Source organism: Histomonas meleagridis (assembly GCF_020186115.1).
Source record: "Histomonas meleagridis strain 2922-C6/04-10x chromosome Unknown contig_118, whole genome shotgun sequence".
Taxonomy (NCBI): Eukaryota; Parabasalia; order Tritrichomonadida; family Dientamoebidae; genus Histomonas; species Histomonas meleagridis.
The window spans coordinates 686461-703744 of NW_027150758.1; the positions used below are offsets into that span (position 1 = coordinate 686461).

Here is a 17284-nt window from a genome sequence, read left to right on the forward strand (position 1 = left end):
ACATTGTGGTTTTTTATGCTGAAGAGATTTGTGTTTCGAATTAGAACTGCTTCAACATTCAGTTAAATAAAATATTTGTATTTTTGACTAAGTCTGTCTGCTGCACCGCAAATTTTTACAATTTGGGGGTTTTTGGAGCGAAATCTGGCAGTTTGACCTCAGAATTCCAAAAAAACGAACAGCCTTTTGAATGAATGTTCAAGGAAAAACGACAACGTAAACAACAGAATTTGATTATGGGTTAAAGAAATAACCGATAAAACACCAAAACACTTGGAGCATGGATCTTGCTGCAGAAGAAGAATTTTCCAGAACATCCATCAAGCTGACATTTGTTGGACCACGACATGTTGGTAAATCAACTTTTGTTACAGCTTTACAAACAGCGCAATTTGTTCCCAATCTTCCACCAGTCGTTGAAAAATATTTTATAGAATACCAATATAAAGAAGTTGAATACAATTTATACATATGGGATACCCCATCAGACAATGAACCTCTTCGTGTGCAAATGTATCCATTCACCAATGTTTTTTTGCTTTGTTTTTCAGTTGTTGATACAAATTCATTTAATGATGCTTTGCAAAATTGGGTTCCTGCCCTACAGTCTTATCCTCATAATTTTGAAAAAATCATTATTGCAGTTGGCATGCAAGAAGATTTAAGGCAAGAGTTTGGTGACCAGGCTGTTTCCACGAAAAATGCCAAAAAAGCCTTTAAATCCAAAGGCATTAAGTATATTGAGTGTTCATCATATCAACCGAATACACTTCACAAAGTCATTCGAAAGGCTCTTGACGTCCTTAACAAAGATGACGAAAGTAGTAGTAGTAGCAGTGATAGTAATGGTCATCATCACCACCATGCAGGTGGAGGCGGCAATGTAAGTTACAGCGGTGGCGATACTTTTGTTTGTGCTCCAATTATAGTTGATGCAACTCCACCACCACCACCAATGCCTCCACAGCATCAAACAACAACAACAACTTCTGGCGGATTCGGCACGAGTGGCGGTGGTGGCGAAAACATTAATGGCGGTGGTGACTGCTGCGATTGCAATTGCAATGGATGCGGTGGTTGTAATTGCAATGGATGTGGTGATTGTAAATGCGAATGCTGCAGTTGTTGTAGTTGTTGCAGTGGTTGCTGCAGTAGCTGTTGTAGCTGCGGAAGCTGTGATTGTGGTGGATGCGACTGTGACTGCGGTGGCTGTGATTGCGGAGGATGCGATTGCGGCGGAGGCTGTGACTTAAGCTAATAAATTTATTTCGAATTCGTAAAAAATACTTTTTTCGTTATAATGTTCAAATAATATGAAATGTACACATGTGATATTTTACTTAGTAAGAATTTCATTACATATCAGATGATGAATCTGAATCACTATCAAAAATTGGTGTAAAGTTTGCTCGACGCGTTGTCATCGTTCGGCTGAGAGATTGGTTAATGCATTCTTTGCTTTCATTGCGCTTTAAACTTGATTTGAAACTATGATCAATTTTGTTCCGAGCTGTTATGGCTTCAATGTCAGGACGTGATGGCTTGATTACAGTGTTTCGATGTACTTGTTTAAGTTGGATACTGTTTTGTTTTTGTGATTCAATGGGAGCTGAATGTGATTTGTGAGTAGTTTTTGGATTATTGGATGGTTTTAACTCAGTGTTTGAAACACACTTATTACTTGAGTTATTAACTTTAGCATTTTGTTCTTCCTGTTTTTTAATTTGGTTGAATTGTTTTTGAAGAATATCAATTTCTTTCTTTTCAACATCAACTTTTTTCTTTTCGAATATACGTTCAATAGAAGCAGACCTCCTTTGGGAACTTCTATTAACAGATGACTTTCTTGAATGAGAATGTGATTTCTTATTTTTGGTTGATTTCATTTCGGTACGAAGGATTGAATTTGCTATATCTAGATTTTCTCCTCCTCTTACAAACTTGATTGGTGCAATATGTTGTTGGTGATTGTCACAATGAAGGCGACTACGCATTTTATTTTTTTGCTTAACGTACAGTGACATAAATTGATAGCAAACGTCTTTCGGGCATGCCCAAAACCATTTTTGAGCAGTTTTTTGTAAATATGTCAAATTTAGACATCAGAATTGTGTGTCTTTTAATCGTTATATTAAATGGCGGATGTTCTTCCTGCACTTTCTCAATTTCAAAAGAATTGGTGTTTACATGTAATGGATAAACTTGAAAAAAAGCGTATTGCAGATCCTTTTAAACATAACTCTGAATCAGAACAAACAAAAGGATTTTATTCCGAAAAAGACAATATTAATCTTGAAATTATCAGAAATAAACTAATTGAAGGCAAGTATGATACAGTAATTCAGTTCGGATGTGATGTTCGTCAAGTTTTTTATAATGCTTTATTAATGTATCCTCCAACTGATCATAAATATATTATGGCACACGAGCTTCAGTGTTGGTTTGAAAAAAGATTTAAAAACTTCCCAAGAACGGCACAGGAAAAGTGGTATATGAAACTTGAGAAAACAAGAAAAAAAATACGCAAATTACTCGAAGACCCACCTTCAATGGATCCACCCAAAATAGAAACGCCACAAAAGGAAGCAAACCCTGCTGACAAAAGATAAATTACATATTACTAATTAGAATTATGATTAATAAATACACATTTTGTTTTTTAAATCCAAATTCAAGCTAACGTGTATCAGTTAATAAGCTTTTTTAATTTTTTGTAAAGTGTAATGTTTTAATAGCTCGATCTAAGTTGATACACATCATTAAAATTAATTTGTTTATTGCAAATTCTTCACTCATGCATACAAAAGTGAACATGCCATTGGTTTACGCGTGGTTAACCACAAGGTTTAATTGATCTTTTTGCAAATTTAATTGTTGAAACAAAAAAATTATTAATTTGTTATTCAAAATCACTAAGTACAAGAAATTGTTTTTCTTAAGGATTAATTTTTAGAAATCAAAAAAGGTTTTTCAATAAATATCTTATTTGTTTTTCAGTTCTTGAAGCCGAGCTTCTAACTGTTCTACTTCTTGACGGAGTGAAGCATTTTTAGCCTTGAGCTCTTCAACATTTACGCCTTCTGGATTTCCGAGATGATCTTTGACGTATTGAAGTGGATCAATAGATTCATCAAAATTGTCATAAAGGTGAGCTAGGACCTTTGTAATTGAGTCAAACATTCCACTGTCTTCTAAATATTTGCGAAATGCTTCTTTTTTGCCGTCTTGCCGAGCCATTTTTATATGAAAAGTGTTGAATCCGTTTATATTTTACATCGGATGTAAAAGAATTATTCCAGTCTAACATTTATTGTTCTTTAAGTTTTGTTGATTAATACGAATTAGGGGTTCGAAAAAATTTTAGCTGAGTATAATATATTTAATATTTTACAATACATCTAGTGATGAAGTTTGATTGATCGTGGAAAGTTACAATTTCTTGAATGAGAAAAAAATTATTATCATATATAAATTTAATTAAAAATTCATGATAAAAAAAATTAAATCTAATTTCATTCGTTTATTTTACAAATTTCATGATGAAAGCGATGAGATTAAGAAATCTTCAATATCAGTTGGGTACTTAAAGAAAGAAAACAAAAACCTTTTATGGATAATTTCAGGGGTAAAGATAATTAGATTGATGAAAATTAATCCGAGAAAGAAATCACCAAGAGCACGCATAAAGTAAAAGGAAAGGGATAAAAATAGAATAGAAATGCTTATGTCGACAAAAGAAGAACGGATAGAATTTACAATAAATGTTTTGAATTTCTGAATAAGAAAATGAGAAATGGTGAGGAAAGCAGAAATCTTCTCAATAGAATTTGAGTTTTCGGGTTTGGGTTCTTTGTATAATTTTTGAGAAATCGAACTAAATTTCCGTAATAAATTTGTGGGAAAAGATGGAAAGTTTATCATGATGATATAACAAATTATTAACATGGCTATAAAAGGAATCTTAATTGAAGCTATTAAAAAGTATAAGAAATTTATTGCAATAATGAAAATAATAGAATATTTTTTGTTCCAAAACATAAAAGGCGCCTGCAAGTAAAGGACATCATTAGCATGTGACTTGAGAAAATTATGGATTGAGTAGTGTTCTCTTTGTAATCTTTCTTTTTCCATTTAGCCTGTTTAACGGTCGTATGCAGAAACATACATTTATGATTCAATAAATCGTATTTCATTATTTAAAATACATCTGTATCATATGCATGTACGTTTTTCTAGAGAAGCTCAGTGAATAAAAGTTTATACTTGATTATCAACAATAAATTATTTCCAAATATAAATGTTTTTGTATACCTTGCACTCACTCATCAAGTAGATATGTGTTATTAAAAAATGTTATCTAAAAAAGCGTTTAATAATTAGGAAAACAAGAAACAATAATATTAAAACAAAAAAATAGTTATCCTGCTTGTCACGAGAGGCTTTATATTGTTCGTATTCTTCTGTCTGTTTGATATTTTGTTTTTTGAGTCGTTTAATCTTCGATTTCAAATGATGTATTTCTTTATCTTTTTCGTCTATCTTCTTTTGTAATTCTACGATTTGCTTTTCATGCAAATTGGTATTTTTAGATTTTTCTATTGCTTTATCCAAAGTTGATTTAGATTTGATAGTTTTAGAAATTGAATTCATAGCTTCTTCAGCATGAGTTACAAATTTGATTTCAGCAGTAACAGATTCTTTTAATTTTTGTTCATTTGACATTATTTGAGTTATTGTAATTGGTTCTGTGTTTGGGAGGATAACCAAATATTTAATTGAAAATGATATTTCTTTGATATTAGGATCAAAATCGTCAAGGAAAAAATTTAGATTACGTGAAGAATTTGGTTCCAGCTCTCCACAAGCAGGTGAAATCCCGCAAAATATTTCTGTATCAAAAGAAATTCTAAATAAAATTAGGTTAGCACCTTTGTTCTTTATTGTGACATTCCCACGATTGAGGTTTGTACCTAATCTATTTATAAATAAAGGATTAGGCTTAACCTTTAAAATTTTCATTTCTCTTCATTGGGGCACCCTAATAAGACAAATCTTTTTTAAAATGTTGAAACTCAAATTCTGGGTTAAAATCCTTAAAGTCATGAGGAAATTGAATTATATTTAAAAAATATTTTACTTATAAAACCTATTATTTCAAAAGATTTTTGGATGGCGATCCATGTATTCTTTTTTATCTCGATGATTAATAACGCATAAAAATACTATCATAACAGCAATAATAAATGTGATAAATTCTGGGCCAATGATTGGATTTCTTGTTCGCTTGAATGAAAGAATTGGAGCTAAAACAATTCTTTCATTTTCTAATGACATTTTATTTCCTAAAATTAATGCAGAATAAAAGTCATCATAACGATCAATTTCGACAAGTCTAGCCATTATATCTGATGCAACTATTGTTGTGTTTTTATTATAAATTTCGAGAATTTGATTTTGGATTGCTTTTAATTCTTCAATTGTTTTATTTGTGCTTAAACAATGATATCCATCATTTGTCATTCCATCTTGGCATCCAACTAGAAACCTCCCTGAGCAAATTCCATTTTCTGGACAATCATAGCATTTCATTCCTGATTCCATTGGCTTGCAATAATTATAGCTGATTATATGCAGATCCAAAATGACGTAAAGTATAAATAGAATTAAAAGACCAAAGAAAAAAGAATTTTGCTTGAGTCCATTTATGTTTGCCTGCAGATTTTTGTTCCTCAGCATTTTTAAACCGTCTTTAAACGTTTTCTATTCATTGACCAAATTCGAAGTCAATTCTAAACGATAGGAAACTTTTTCAAGAAGAATCATTTAAGTGAACACTCAGATATTTTCGCAATTCAACAAATAATTTTATAACACAAAGTATCTCATAAAGTAGAAAAGTATTTTATTGTTTTTCCTGCTCTTCTGGTTTTGGAATGCAGATTCTTAATTTTTCTTCACGCCTTTGTGCTTCTTCCAAGATAACCTTTGCCTTATCTGCTACATCTAAATTCTTGTTAATAAGGTACATTCTATCAATTCTATATCTTGAATCAGATAATAACAATTCATCATCCTTAACTTCAGCAAGTGGACGATGAGCCAAGTTCTTTTCAATGTTCCAAACCTCTTCGTTGCCAGCCTTTAGTGAAACAGCAAAATCGCCAGAAAACTTTGAAAGGAATTTACCATTGGCATCAAGGACCGAACCGTCAACAACCGTTGGGCCAGCCCATGAAAAGAAACCGGTTTTCGGTTGGACATTGACAGTCAATGTTAATTTATTGACAATGTCTCTCACCTGCATCGGCCCCTTAACGTTAACGTATCTTTCGCCGCGGATTACTCCTGAAACAGTGATAACTGGAAATTCCCATTCATACTTAGAGCCGTCAGAAAAGTTAAGGTGGAAAACGCCAGTTTGATAAATGTCAACATAACGAACACCTGAACTAATTGTGAAATTGCAATGGGCATAGCAACTCCAGCTTTTATCTGGAGTCTCTATTTGGAAATCAGAGATAGGTGGATGGTGGCTTGTTTGTTCACCATAAATGGTTACACCATTTGGCCAACGACCAATATATGTTTCTCCAAGAATAGGATTCCATGGTTTCTTAGCTTGCATGTAGATATGATAACCTGCAACGACACCAGTAGCTAGAAGTTGAATCTTTTTAACTGGATCATTGCATCCAATCATTTTATTAGCATAATCGTCAGCAATGAATGTAAAAATATCAGCAGTTCGTTCAAGGAAAGACCTTGGTTCAGAGTATCCAACGGGGAAACTAAAATGAGTAAAGTCCATTGATAAAACAGCCATTGTCAATCTTTTAATGATGGACCAAGAAAGAGCACGTTCAGCACTGAGTTCTTCAGGAGTCATTGGCTTGATTCCATATTCGTCTCGGCAATCTTTAGCAAGATGGCGTTCATGTTCATAGTCAACATCAGTATGTGGAAGCTCAGTGAGTGGAAATCCAGTATAAGAAGTATTGTATATATCTTTGTCCTCAACTTTTCCCATAACAATGGCATCTTCACGGACAGGTGCGTTTCCTCTTGTGGTAATGGACATTGTTAACAAATGGTTTGGGTTGTAATCAAAAATTGGATTCTGTCATTAACTGTTTCTTAAAATGAGTCAATTTCAATCGAAATGTTTATTTCTGAACCAAATTGTAAAAATTACGCGGTTTGGAGTAATGGGGTTTTTTAAGTAAACCAATCAAAATGGAAAAATGCATTTCAAAAATTCTGTCGTTTGATCGGCAGATAACCACAAAGACAGATAATAAAGCATTGGGTTAAATCGATTCTAAATTATTCAGAGAGCTAAAAAACAAAATTACTGAAGAAAATTCATGGGATATAAGATAAAAACTTATGAAATGAAATCTTAAACTTAAATTTGAAATAAATTAAACTCAATATTTTTATAACTATTTTTTTTATCTTCACTTGTATTATTTACTATGGATGATTTGAAATAATATACAAGAGTACATCTTTCAATCAATTATTTTTTTAAAAAATGATCATAATACTATTATATCGATTATCTTTGTACTAAATTAAATATAACAAAAAAAGGCATTCTAATTTTTAATTTTTATAGCTTAATTTTCGCTTTTTTTTTTATACCAAAACATTTTTTCCTATACATTAATTTTTATGGAACCAAAAAATATGTGGGAAAGTAGATTTATTAACATTCTTTCATTGAAATCAAAAGCTTGTGAAAGCTTTGCCTTTACTGCAAACACACTTTTCTTTATTTTACAATAAAACAAATTTGTTCCAGTATGTTATATTCGAAATCATTTGTTGTTTTCAATGAAAAATCAAAAAAATGTTTCTTCAAAAAAACTTAAAAAACCTTTTCAATGATTAAATTACTATATTTCGAAAGAACATCAACACAGTGTTTATGTGAACCAGCAACAGCAAATTTATAAGGTGTCCAAAAAGTATTGGTTAAATTCCATTTTTCGTTTTAGCATTAATATTTTCAGAACAATTTTCAAGTAACAAATCCAAAATTTTCCAATGACCGAATTGTGCAGCAAAATGAATTGGATATCTCCAAAATCAACCAAACAAACGCCAAAAAAACAAAATAAATCAAATCCAATAATAAAAGATCACATTTTCCTTCACTAATAAGAATTTTTGCCGCTTCGAAACTACCATGTTTAGCAGCATAATGAAGAGCAGTTCTATTAAAAAATAATAAAAACCATTCCACAGTAAATATAAAACGAAAATCTTTAGCATTTATATCTATCCTTTGGTCATTAATTAAAAGAGGCATAACATCAAAAGAATTATAAGCAGCTGCAATTTGTAAAGGAGTCAAAAAAACCAAAAAGAAATACCATCAAATGAATAAAACAAATAATATCATTAGAATTTATATCAATTTTATCATTTTTTAATAATATTTTTGTAGTATATTCATTGTTATACTTACAAGAAACATGAAGTAAATTAATATCTTCGATTTTATTAATACAAAAATCGAAGATATTATAATTGAAACTCTGAATGCTTTGGGTTAAAACATTTCCATATCCCCAAGTAGTTTCCGTTAATGATTGATTTTTAGAAGTATATAACCAATCGAATAAATCAAAGTTATGATAACGAGTAGCGAATTGTAATGATCCTGAAAAATTATAATTATTATTCTCTAAAATATGTATTATTTCAAGATTACCACCAGCTATAGCAAATTGAATAACTGACGTGTCATTATCATCTAAAACTTTTAAATCTGCATTTTCAAGAAAAAGATATTTAAAACATTTTACAGAGCCAAAAAATGAAGAAAATTGTATCAGCGTTGGATGATTTTGTAATAATGGATATGACGAAAATGGTGACTGTTGAATTCTTGAATTAATATCTATTACACGATCTGTAATTAAAGCTTGAAGTTCATCAACTTGATCATTTATAATAAACTTTTCAATAGAATCGGAATAAAATTTTATTTCGCGAGATGATTTAAACAATTCCCAATTATTACTCTTAAGACTATCTAACTTCAGGGAATAATCTCGTAAAACTGTAGCACATGAAACACTTCTTGAAAATGTCTTAAATTCATTTTCTATTTCATCATACAATGATTGATCATAATCAAAAAGTTCCGGTGAAAAATATATATAAAAAAGATAAAGGTAATTATGAAATGCTGAATCATTATTAGCTCGAAATGAAAGAAATGATTGAATAATCTCAGTGAATTTAAAAAATGACTTGTTAAGAAGATCATATAAGAAAGAAAAATAAAATGTTTGTCGATTAGTTTCTTGATCATTTGGAAAAATCTCGAAAATAAATTTCAAAATTTGATTTTTTAGTTGATAGATGGCTTCTGGTTGAAGAAGTTTTTGAATAAAACATAACATATCTGAAATTAACCCAAAATTTTTTGGATTGTATTCTAAGGCAATAAATAATTCTTTTGAAAATAAATATCTTAGTGTTAATTGAGTAAAATCTATGCTTTTTAGGAACTCTTCATTAACTTGATATATGTTGTCTGGCGTTAAGCTGAAAAATAAATTGTGAATTTGCTTTTTGGTATCATCCATTTGAACAGCCAATGTCATATCACATTTCCCGAAACAGTCACTTTTCAATAAGTATTGCCAGAAAAATTGTATACATTCAAATTTTCTGAAATTTTAACTATTTTACAAAAAAAGACTATCGTTGCTTTCAACGAATTACTTCGAAACTGCTTAACATAATATGATCCAAACAAGACCTATTGCAAACAGTGAAATTTGGTACTTGATGTGCAAGTGTATGGTTCAAACAAGTATTGAAATTGATAAACCATCCAGCACACCAGAAATTGTTGATAAACTAAAGAATCGTGTTATTGGACTTAAACTCAGGCAAGAAGGAAACAATCTTGTTTTTCAAGAGTCCTCCGTCAAAGTTCATGAGCTACCTAAAGGAATCTCAACAGCCAAAGAAGCATCTGATTATTCCCGTGATCATTTCATGCCAGAACTTACTGATTCACTAGGTACTATATCAGCCAATGATAAATTTATTACACTTAACCTTAATCATATTTGCTCTGATGGTGGTTATATTCGAAATTTGCTATCAGCTCTTGACAAAAGTTCAAGCGAACTCCCCGAATTTGGCCACTTTCCACTCCCACTTGAATATTTTTATTCTAATCGCATTGCTGATGCACCAGCTAATACAGCTCGAGTTTATAATGACACGACCATGACACGTGCTCTTACTACCCAACGTTCAGACAAACTTAAAAATGCATTTACACGTGAGCGTGTCTTTTTTATTCCCTCTCATGAACTTCAATGTTATTCATCAAATACGCAAACACTTCATGGGTTAACAGAATCACTTTTGACATCATATGGGATTGCTGCGATGACTATTAACTCGAAACTTTCTGATTTTGGGTGTTCCACATGTGTCAATATGCGACATTTAATATCCGATAGCGCACGCCTTGACATATGTAATCATTACTCTGCGGTAACAGTCAAAGCCAAAACGCATGAAAACTCCACACTCGAAAGTATTGGCAATGAGTTAAGGCGAAGTTTAAACAATGAAATAGCCAACGGCGGATTGTTTGCGTTTATGAAGGCTTGCGAAGAGGATGCGCCACTGATCAAATTGCCCGGCGTCGGATTGCAAATGACAAGCGTCGGAATGCTGAATTTGAAGAAACCTATTGTGGATTGTTACATTGGAATGCAAATGAACTCGGAGTTCTCCGAGGATACAATTCCTTTGATGATTAGTTCTGTGATAACTGAGGATAAAAATGTTTTGGCTTTGAGATTAATGTATGGGCCGAATAAGGTAAGCGAAAAAGAAGCTTCAATAATTGCAAAAAGAATCGAATACTTGCTGAAAAATGTTCCAAATAAAGCAAATGTAAACGAGGCACTAAATGCTGCATCGAAAATTATATGAATAAAATATTAATATTATAAATATGGCTTGTTTCGAAATCAAATTGAACAATACAATGTTTTTAATAAATGGAAAAATTTTTGTGAACGTTAAAGAATTCGTTATTTTGTAGAGGACGTTAAAATAATGAAAAAATGAGTGATAACGAAGAAGAAGAGGAATTAAAAATAATAACACCCGATGATATAATAAAGTCATGCAAGAAAAATAATTTATATACAATTCCTGAGCTTAATGAAGTTTTATATCTTCATTATGGAGGTTACCAAAAAATTACAAATCTTGATCCATATGTAAATGTAACATCTCTATGGCTTAACAATAACTCAATATATAAAATTGAAGGAATATCTATGTTAAAAAATTTGGTTTGCTTATACTTAAATGGAAACATGATCGAAAAAATAGAAGGATTGGATGAATTAACAAATCTATCCACCTTATGTTTGTCATATAATTTTATTTCCAAAATTGAAAATCTCTCAAATTTAATAAATTTACATACACTTGAATTAGATCATAATCGAATCTCTGATCCATCTTCTTTAGCAGGTATCCATGATGTCCCTTCACTAGGTGTTTTAAATATTTCATGTAACAAAATAGAATCAGAACAATTTCTTGATGTGATATCTTCACATAAATCATTAAATCTTCTTAAAATGGATGGAAATCCAATTACTCGAACAATGCGTCAGTACAGAAGAAGAATAATTTCTTCGATGCCAAATTTGAATTATCTCGATGAAGCACCTGTCACAGAAAAAGAGCGTAGATGTGCAGCTGCATATATGAATGGTGGTAAAAATGCAGAAGAAGCTGAAAGGCAAAAAATTAGAGATGAAATTGAAAATGCAAAAATATTAAACAGACAAAAATTAAAGAGAATCAACAGGCAAGCTGCAATTGATGCAGGCCTTGATATTTCTAATGATACTTACTTAATGTCAACATCTGACTATGAGGAAGACAAAAATGATATCACAGATATTGACTAAAAATTATTATTATTTCTAGCAAAATTGTACATGAAAGCTAGCATTTCATAAATCTTTATATGTGTAAGTTTATTTAGGAAATGGACAGAAAAAAATAAAATACTTTTAGACATCATTTGCATATCCAAAAAAATAAGTTAGAGGCAAACTGATCATTCTTATTTTCTTTGAAAAATTTTTAATTCGTTCATAGTACCACATAAAATCAGTAATAAGAATTCATGAATTTAGCTAAATTCATATTTTTGTTATCTCCATGGCTTGGAGCAAACAAAGCATGTGAAAAAGTCACCTTTTTTGCACGTTAGGAGGCCGTTAGTTTTAGTGCCGGGCTAGTTTAAAAGTGGCAATATTTGTATGTGGAATCCAAGGAATCCAGATAGCCAAGTCTTCAAGGCTATGACAAAAGAAGCAATCAAAAAAATGCAAGCTACTTTCTATAATAATTACCTTAAAGTACAAACTGATGATTATTACTATAGCTCTTATCTCGCTAAGAAATCGTCAATGAAACAAACATTTACAGCAATAAAGGAAAAAAGCATAAAGGCAGTATTTTCTTATCCTGGTTATGAAGAACCTGCTTTAGGTACTGTTAAACTTCGTCATTCATCAACGTCTCAACCTCTTGTTAGTAATGACAGCGAACTTAACTTTTGTCTTCCTTTCGAAAAGAATGAAATGGCTCTTGAAGAATTATGGAATTATTTACTTGAGTTGGAAGATAAAATTCGTCAAGAGCAACCACAAGCCAAAATCAATCTTTTAGTCAGATTTATTGCTCACAGTCTCCAATTCAACACCTCTGATGATGCTATGGACAAAGTTAAACCAAATGTTCATCAAAAATTTGCATTCTTCTTAAATGATCCAAAAGGCCAACGATTCATGACCAGGTTCTTAAACATTATGCCACAGTCCTTCTTTAAGCGCTTCTACTTTACATCTTTCATTGTATTTACTGATATCAAAATTGATCCTCAATCACAATTTGCCATTGCGTTTGCCAAAGGATTAATGTCCTTTGTCAATAGTGGCGTTAAACCGAAGTGGATTGTGTCTTTTATTCATCATTCTGTTTCTAGCGGATTTGCATTTATCGCTGGAAATCGATTTCAGTCAGCTTGTCTAGCGATCCTTTTGACAGCTGCGGATGCACTCATCCCAAAGGTGGACACAGAAGACGTCAAAATGTTAAAAGATTCTGTTTCCGAATTAGCAGATGTAATGGCAAAAGAACTTGGACATGCAATCAGAACAAACTATGACGACGTCTTCATGAACGCTATCTTTAGACATGTTTTGGCAATAGCACCAGAATCAAAGCTCCAGGCACTGATCATGGCAACTTCAGTGTAAACATTATATATAATTTTTTGCTGTTTGATACTTTTGTGAAATGTTATTTTTGGTTTTAGAGTCTTTTTTATCTATGAGTTTGATCTCATGCAGAGAATTTATTTTGATTTCATTACCTATCGTTCCTGTATTGTCAAAAAAGTGACTTCAGCGGTTATCAAAAAATTTGAGACAAGTCTGTTCGTCAGACCGAAATATTTCTGAGGGAAAATTGGATGATGTGCACAATTAACCTTCAAGATTGTCATCCACTCTGCTGTAGCCCCCTTATTCTTGTACCTGGAATTCTCAATAATGTTTGGTGTGGTTTGACAGGGATGTTGTGTAAAGTCTGGCTTCCAAGTGGAAAATTTGAATAAAAACTTTTTTTTGAATATGTCATTAAAAAATTCTATGAAACCGTGAATAAACTTTCAGGTATTTTTTTTGTTGATGCAAACACAAGATAACAATTATGATGTTCTAAAAAAAAGAAGGGGAAAACTATATTTGTGAATCTTCTTCTTTAAAATTTCTTATATCATTTCAAGATATTATACTTAATTTAACAGAAGAAAACATCGAATCGGTCAATCAACAATCAATGGACTTGTTTGATTCAAATTATCCATATACATTTAATTCCATTTTATGTAATTTAGTTTACAATTCATTTTGTTCCCAAAAGAAATAGTTTTCTACAACAACTTATTTCAAATATTTGAAAACAATTCAAACAAAAAAAAAAGAAATAAACAGAAAATTCCCAAATATCATTGAAGATTTTAAGCAATATATACATAAAATATATCATGATGATTATTCTGTTAAAAATTAATGAAAATATTTTTGATTCATTTGGTAAAACAATTCAAATATGAACAATTCAAGGAAAGAACACAATGAAAATGTTAATGGGCATGATATCACGAGAATTTAAAAATACAAAAGCTTCATATAAAAGTAAACGAAGAGAATAAAGCTAAATAGGAAAGCTTAGTTAAACTTTTCAAATTAAAAGATTTTTTTTTTATTTTGATGATGATGATATGTTATTTACTTTTTGATTTTGTTAATTACGAAATCCTTCTGATGTTTCTATAATGTGCAAATTTCCCATTGTATTAAGTTGATTTATATAAGGAAAAGCTTATACATTTTGATACTTTGATGTAAGATATTGTTACTAATATGTGGTTTAACTGATTCTCATTGCATGATACCATGATGTTTCTTGTTTTCGACATTTTGTATTTAATAAATGACCTTTGTTAAAGAATATTTTAAAAAGTTCCATTATTAATTTTAATTATTATATAATATAATAATTATCCTATTATTTTTATACTAAAAACATTGTTTATTGATAAAGAGGTTCTGCATTACTTGATGTATCAATGAACAAAATTATTATATTCGAAATTGAACCTCAAATTGAAACTACTAATTTACAAAGAATAATAACAAGGTTAGGAACTTCTAAATGTGGTGACAAATAAGAAATTTGACCATTTTTCTTTGTTCAATAAAGTTAAAATAAATTTTTTGAATGATACGATAGGGCCGCACTTTTTAGTCATCTTTGGATGGAAATAAGCAGCGAACTGCTGGTTCTGATCTATCTTATTATTGGATTTTACGTGATAATGTTTGTTCTAAGGTTTCTTTCAAATTTCTTCACAAGTACATTTGGTCGTATGTATTTATCAAAGTATGAAAACACTTACGTTGTTCGAAACAACAATAAGATTCCTATCATCCACACAAAACCTGAAAGTGGTGTTTATCTTTCCGTTATTTATCAACTTACAAAGTCTCTTGACGTTTCAATTGAGCAGATCAAAATCATGAAACAACTTCTAGATGAAAAATTAGACGAAAACAGCTATGAAATCATTTGTTCCTATCCTAATTCCACAGAAAAATATACGAGCCAACTTCCTGAGATACGAAAAACATTTAAAATTTTCCCTTATCAATCTGAAAATAGCTCTTTACTTGGAAAGCTTGTAGAAGGTACTATCAGAGCTCGTGGAAAATATGTTATCGACGCTCATGCCATTATATACGAATTAGATAAAATTCCTAAAGACGGTAGTTACTTCAGTGTAATTTCACCAAAGCTTGACAACCCTCCTGTCTTTTACAAACCGAACAACATACTTATTCCTGTATGTGGATCTAAGGAAGAATTGATGCAAATATTCCTTAAATTGCACAATATAAACATTTCCTACGGCGCTGGAACTGAGATCAGTTATATCTGCAAAAAACATAAGATTCAAATGGACATATCCAAACATATATATGGTCCATCAGCACTTTCATTTTGGAGATCATTCTTTAATAATATCTACAGTGTGATTGTTTCACTTTTGTGTCACTTCTACAACTGAGTCTCATTGTTTGCTAAAATAAAAGTTAACATTTTCTTCAAAATTTCCATTTTGTCGACCGTTTAAACATTAACGTTCTCTCTTTAGTTAATTTGTACAAATTAACATTTTTAAAGACTCGATGAACATTCGATGTATTGTGCATTCCAAATTAAAAATAAGAAACGTTTTTACCGATTTTTTTATTTATTCAAAAGAATTAAATTTGGTTTATGATATTATCTTCTTTAAAATCAACAGCAAATGGGTCTTCTTCGATCTGATTTGTTATTTTTATGGCAAATATATTTTCATTTTCTTGTTCTTTTTTCTTCGCTGCTATTACCTTCATCAAATTCATTTATTCGTTTTTTATTTTTAATATGAATTAATAAAATAATAATTAAAGATATAAAAATTATTATTACTATTGAGACCCAAACAGCTATAATTATTATGATTTTGTTATTACTTATTTGATTATCATTTGTATGTATAATAGTAAAAAGATTAGAATAATAACTATAATATGATAAATATATAATAATTGTAAAATCATAATAAAGAAATTCTGTTTGAATATAAATAAATGATGAATCAAAATATGATATAGAATATGAATTTGAATATGTTGAATTATAAATTACTATTGTTTGTGTTAATGATAATGTATATATCAAAGTAAATGAAATTGGATATGTTACATTACTTGAATAAGTCAATGAAAAAACATTTGATTTAGTAAGTGTGTTTGAATTCGTAAATGTGCATGATTTAGTATATGTGTTTGATTGTGTAAATGTTAGTGTTGGCATTGGCGGACATCCTTCAATTGTTTCTCCTTTAGTTACATTTAATTCACCAAATTTATCACTTTGATATTCATTTAAAACCATTATATAATCTGTTTCACAGCCTAAAAAAGCGGTGTCTGCAACAAATAATGGAGCTGTTTGACCATAAAAATAAATACAACTTATGTTTTTACAACCTGAAAATGCATATTCGCAAATTGTTGTAACTGATTTTGGAATTGTTATATTTTTTATATTAGTACAATAATAAAAGGAATAATTTTCAAGTGAAACCACATTTTCTCCAATTATAATATTTGATAATTGATTACATATAAAAAATGCACCAGATCCAATTGATATGACTGAGTTTGGTATAATAATTTCCACTAATGAATAACATCCGACGAATGCAAGACTTCCAATGGTAATTACAAGATTTGGAATAGTGATATTCGGTAAAAGATAGCAATAATAAAATGAGGCATTCCCTATTACTGTAACTGATTTTGGTATCTCATAAAATTTTTCAAATTTTCCACCTGGATAAGTTTTTATCATTGACAAATTTTTGTTATAAATAACACCATCATTTTCATGATTAGAATAATAGGGATTATCTTTAGAAACATTAATGCATTCAATATATACATATTCTCCAATTTTTGAAACAGATTTTGAAATTGTAATGTCATATAATTTTCTACAGTAAGAAAATGTATGATCAGAGATTGTTGTTACACCTTCTCCAATTTTAACAGTTAGTAAGCCTGTATTATAAAATGCATATTCACCAATTATT

The 17284-nt window shown here is 30.4% G+C and overlaps 8 protein-coding genes across 8 annotated transcripts; 5 read left to right on the forward strand and 3 right to left on the reverse strand.

The window, feature by feature from the left end:
• Positions 1–280: 280 nt before the first annotated feature.
• Positions 281–1258, forward strand: GO595_001036 (Rho family GTPase; the record flags this gene model as incomplete). The annotated part of the gene is made up of 1 exon (XM_067913035.1): positions 281–1258. One exon carries the CDS (start codon positions 281–283, stop codon positions 1256–1258), a length of 978 nt encoding a protein of 325 aa, XP_067778979.1.
• A 97-nt stretch (positions 1259–1355) lies between these two features.
• On the reverse strand, positions 1356–1994 carry GO595_001037 (uncharacterized protein; the record flags this gene model as incomplete). Its single annotated transcript, XM_067913046.1, has 1 exon — positions 1356–1994. One exon carries the CDS (start codon positions 1992–1994, stop codon positions 1356–1358), a length of 639 nt encoding a protein of 212 aa, XP_067778980.1.
• A 988-nt stretch (positions 1995–2982) lies between these two features.
• Positions 2983–3237, reverse strand: GO595_001038 (putative C-Myc-binding protein; the record flags this gene model as incomplete). The annotated part of the gene is made up of 1 exon (XM_067913058.1): positions 2983–3237. The coding sequence occupies one exon, from the start codon at positions 3235–3237 to the stop codon at positions 2983–2985; it is 255 nt and encodes an 84-aa protein (XP_067778981.1).
• Positions 3238–5902: 2665 nt separating this feature from the next.
• On the reverse strand, positions 5903–7078 carry GO595_001039 (Oxysterol binding protein; the record flags this gene model as incomplete). The annotated part of the gene is made up of 1 exon (XM_067913069.1): positions 5903–7078. One exon carries the CDS (start codon positions 7076–7078, stop codon positions 5903–5905), a length of 1176 nt encoding a protein of 391 aa, XP_067778982.1.
• A 2684-nt stretch (positions 7079–9762) lies between these two features.
• Positions 9763–10977, forward strand: GO595_001040 (uncharacterized protein; the record flags this gene model as incomplete). Its single annotated transcript, XM_067913080.1, has 1 exon — positions 9763–10977. The coding sequence occupies one exon, from the start codon at positions 9763–9765 to the stop codon at positions 10975–10977; it is 1215 nt and encodes a 404-aa protein (XP_067778983.1).
• A 392-nt stretch (positions 10978–11369) lies between these two features.
• On the forward strand, positions 11370–11975 carry GO595_001041 (Leucine Rich Repeat family protein; the record flags this gene model as incomplete). Its single annotated transcript, XM_067913091.1, has 1 exon — positions 11370–11975. One exon carries the CDS (start codon positions 11370–11372, stop codon positions 11973–11975), a length of 606 nt encoding a protein of 201 aa, XP_067778984.1.
• A 357-nt stretch (positions 11976–12332) lies between these two features.
• On the forward strand, positions 12333–13334 carry GO595_001042 (uncharacterized protein; the record flags this gene model as incomplete). The annotated part of the gene is made up of 1 exon (XM_067913102.1): positions 12333–13334. The coding sequence occupies one exon, from the start codon at positions 12333–12335 to the stop codon at positions 13332–13334; it is 1002 nt and encodes a 333-aa protein (XP_067778985.1).
• A 1565-nt stretch (positions 13335–14899) lies between these two features.
• On the forward strand, positions 14900–15709 carry GO595_001043 (uncharacterized protein; the record flags this gene model as incomplete). Its single annotated transcript, XM_067913113.1, has 1 exon — positions 14900–15709. One exon carries the CDS (start codon positions 14900–14902, stop codon positions 15707–15709), a length of 810 nt encoding a protein of 269 aa, XP_067778986.1.
• Positions 15710–17284: the final 1575 nt, after the last annotated feature.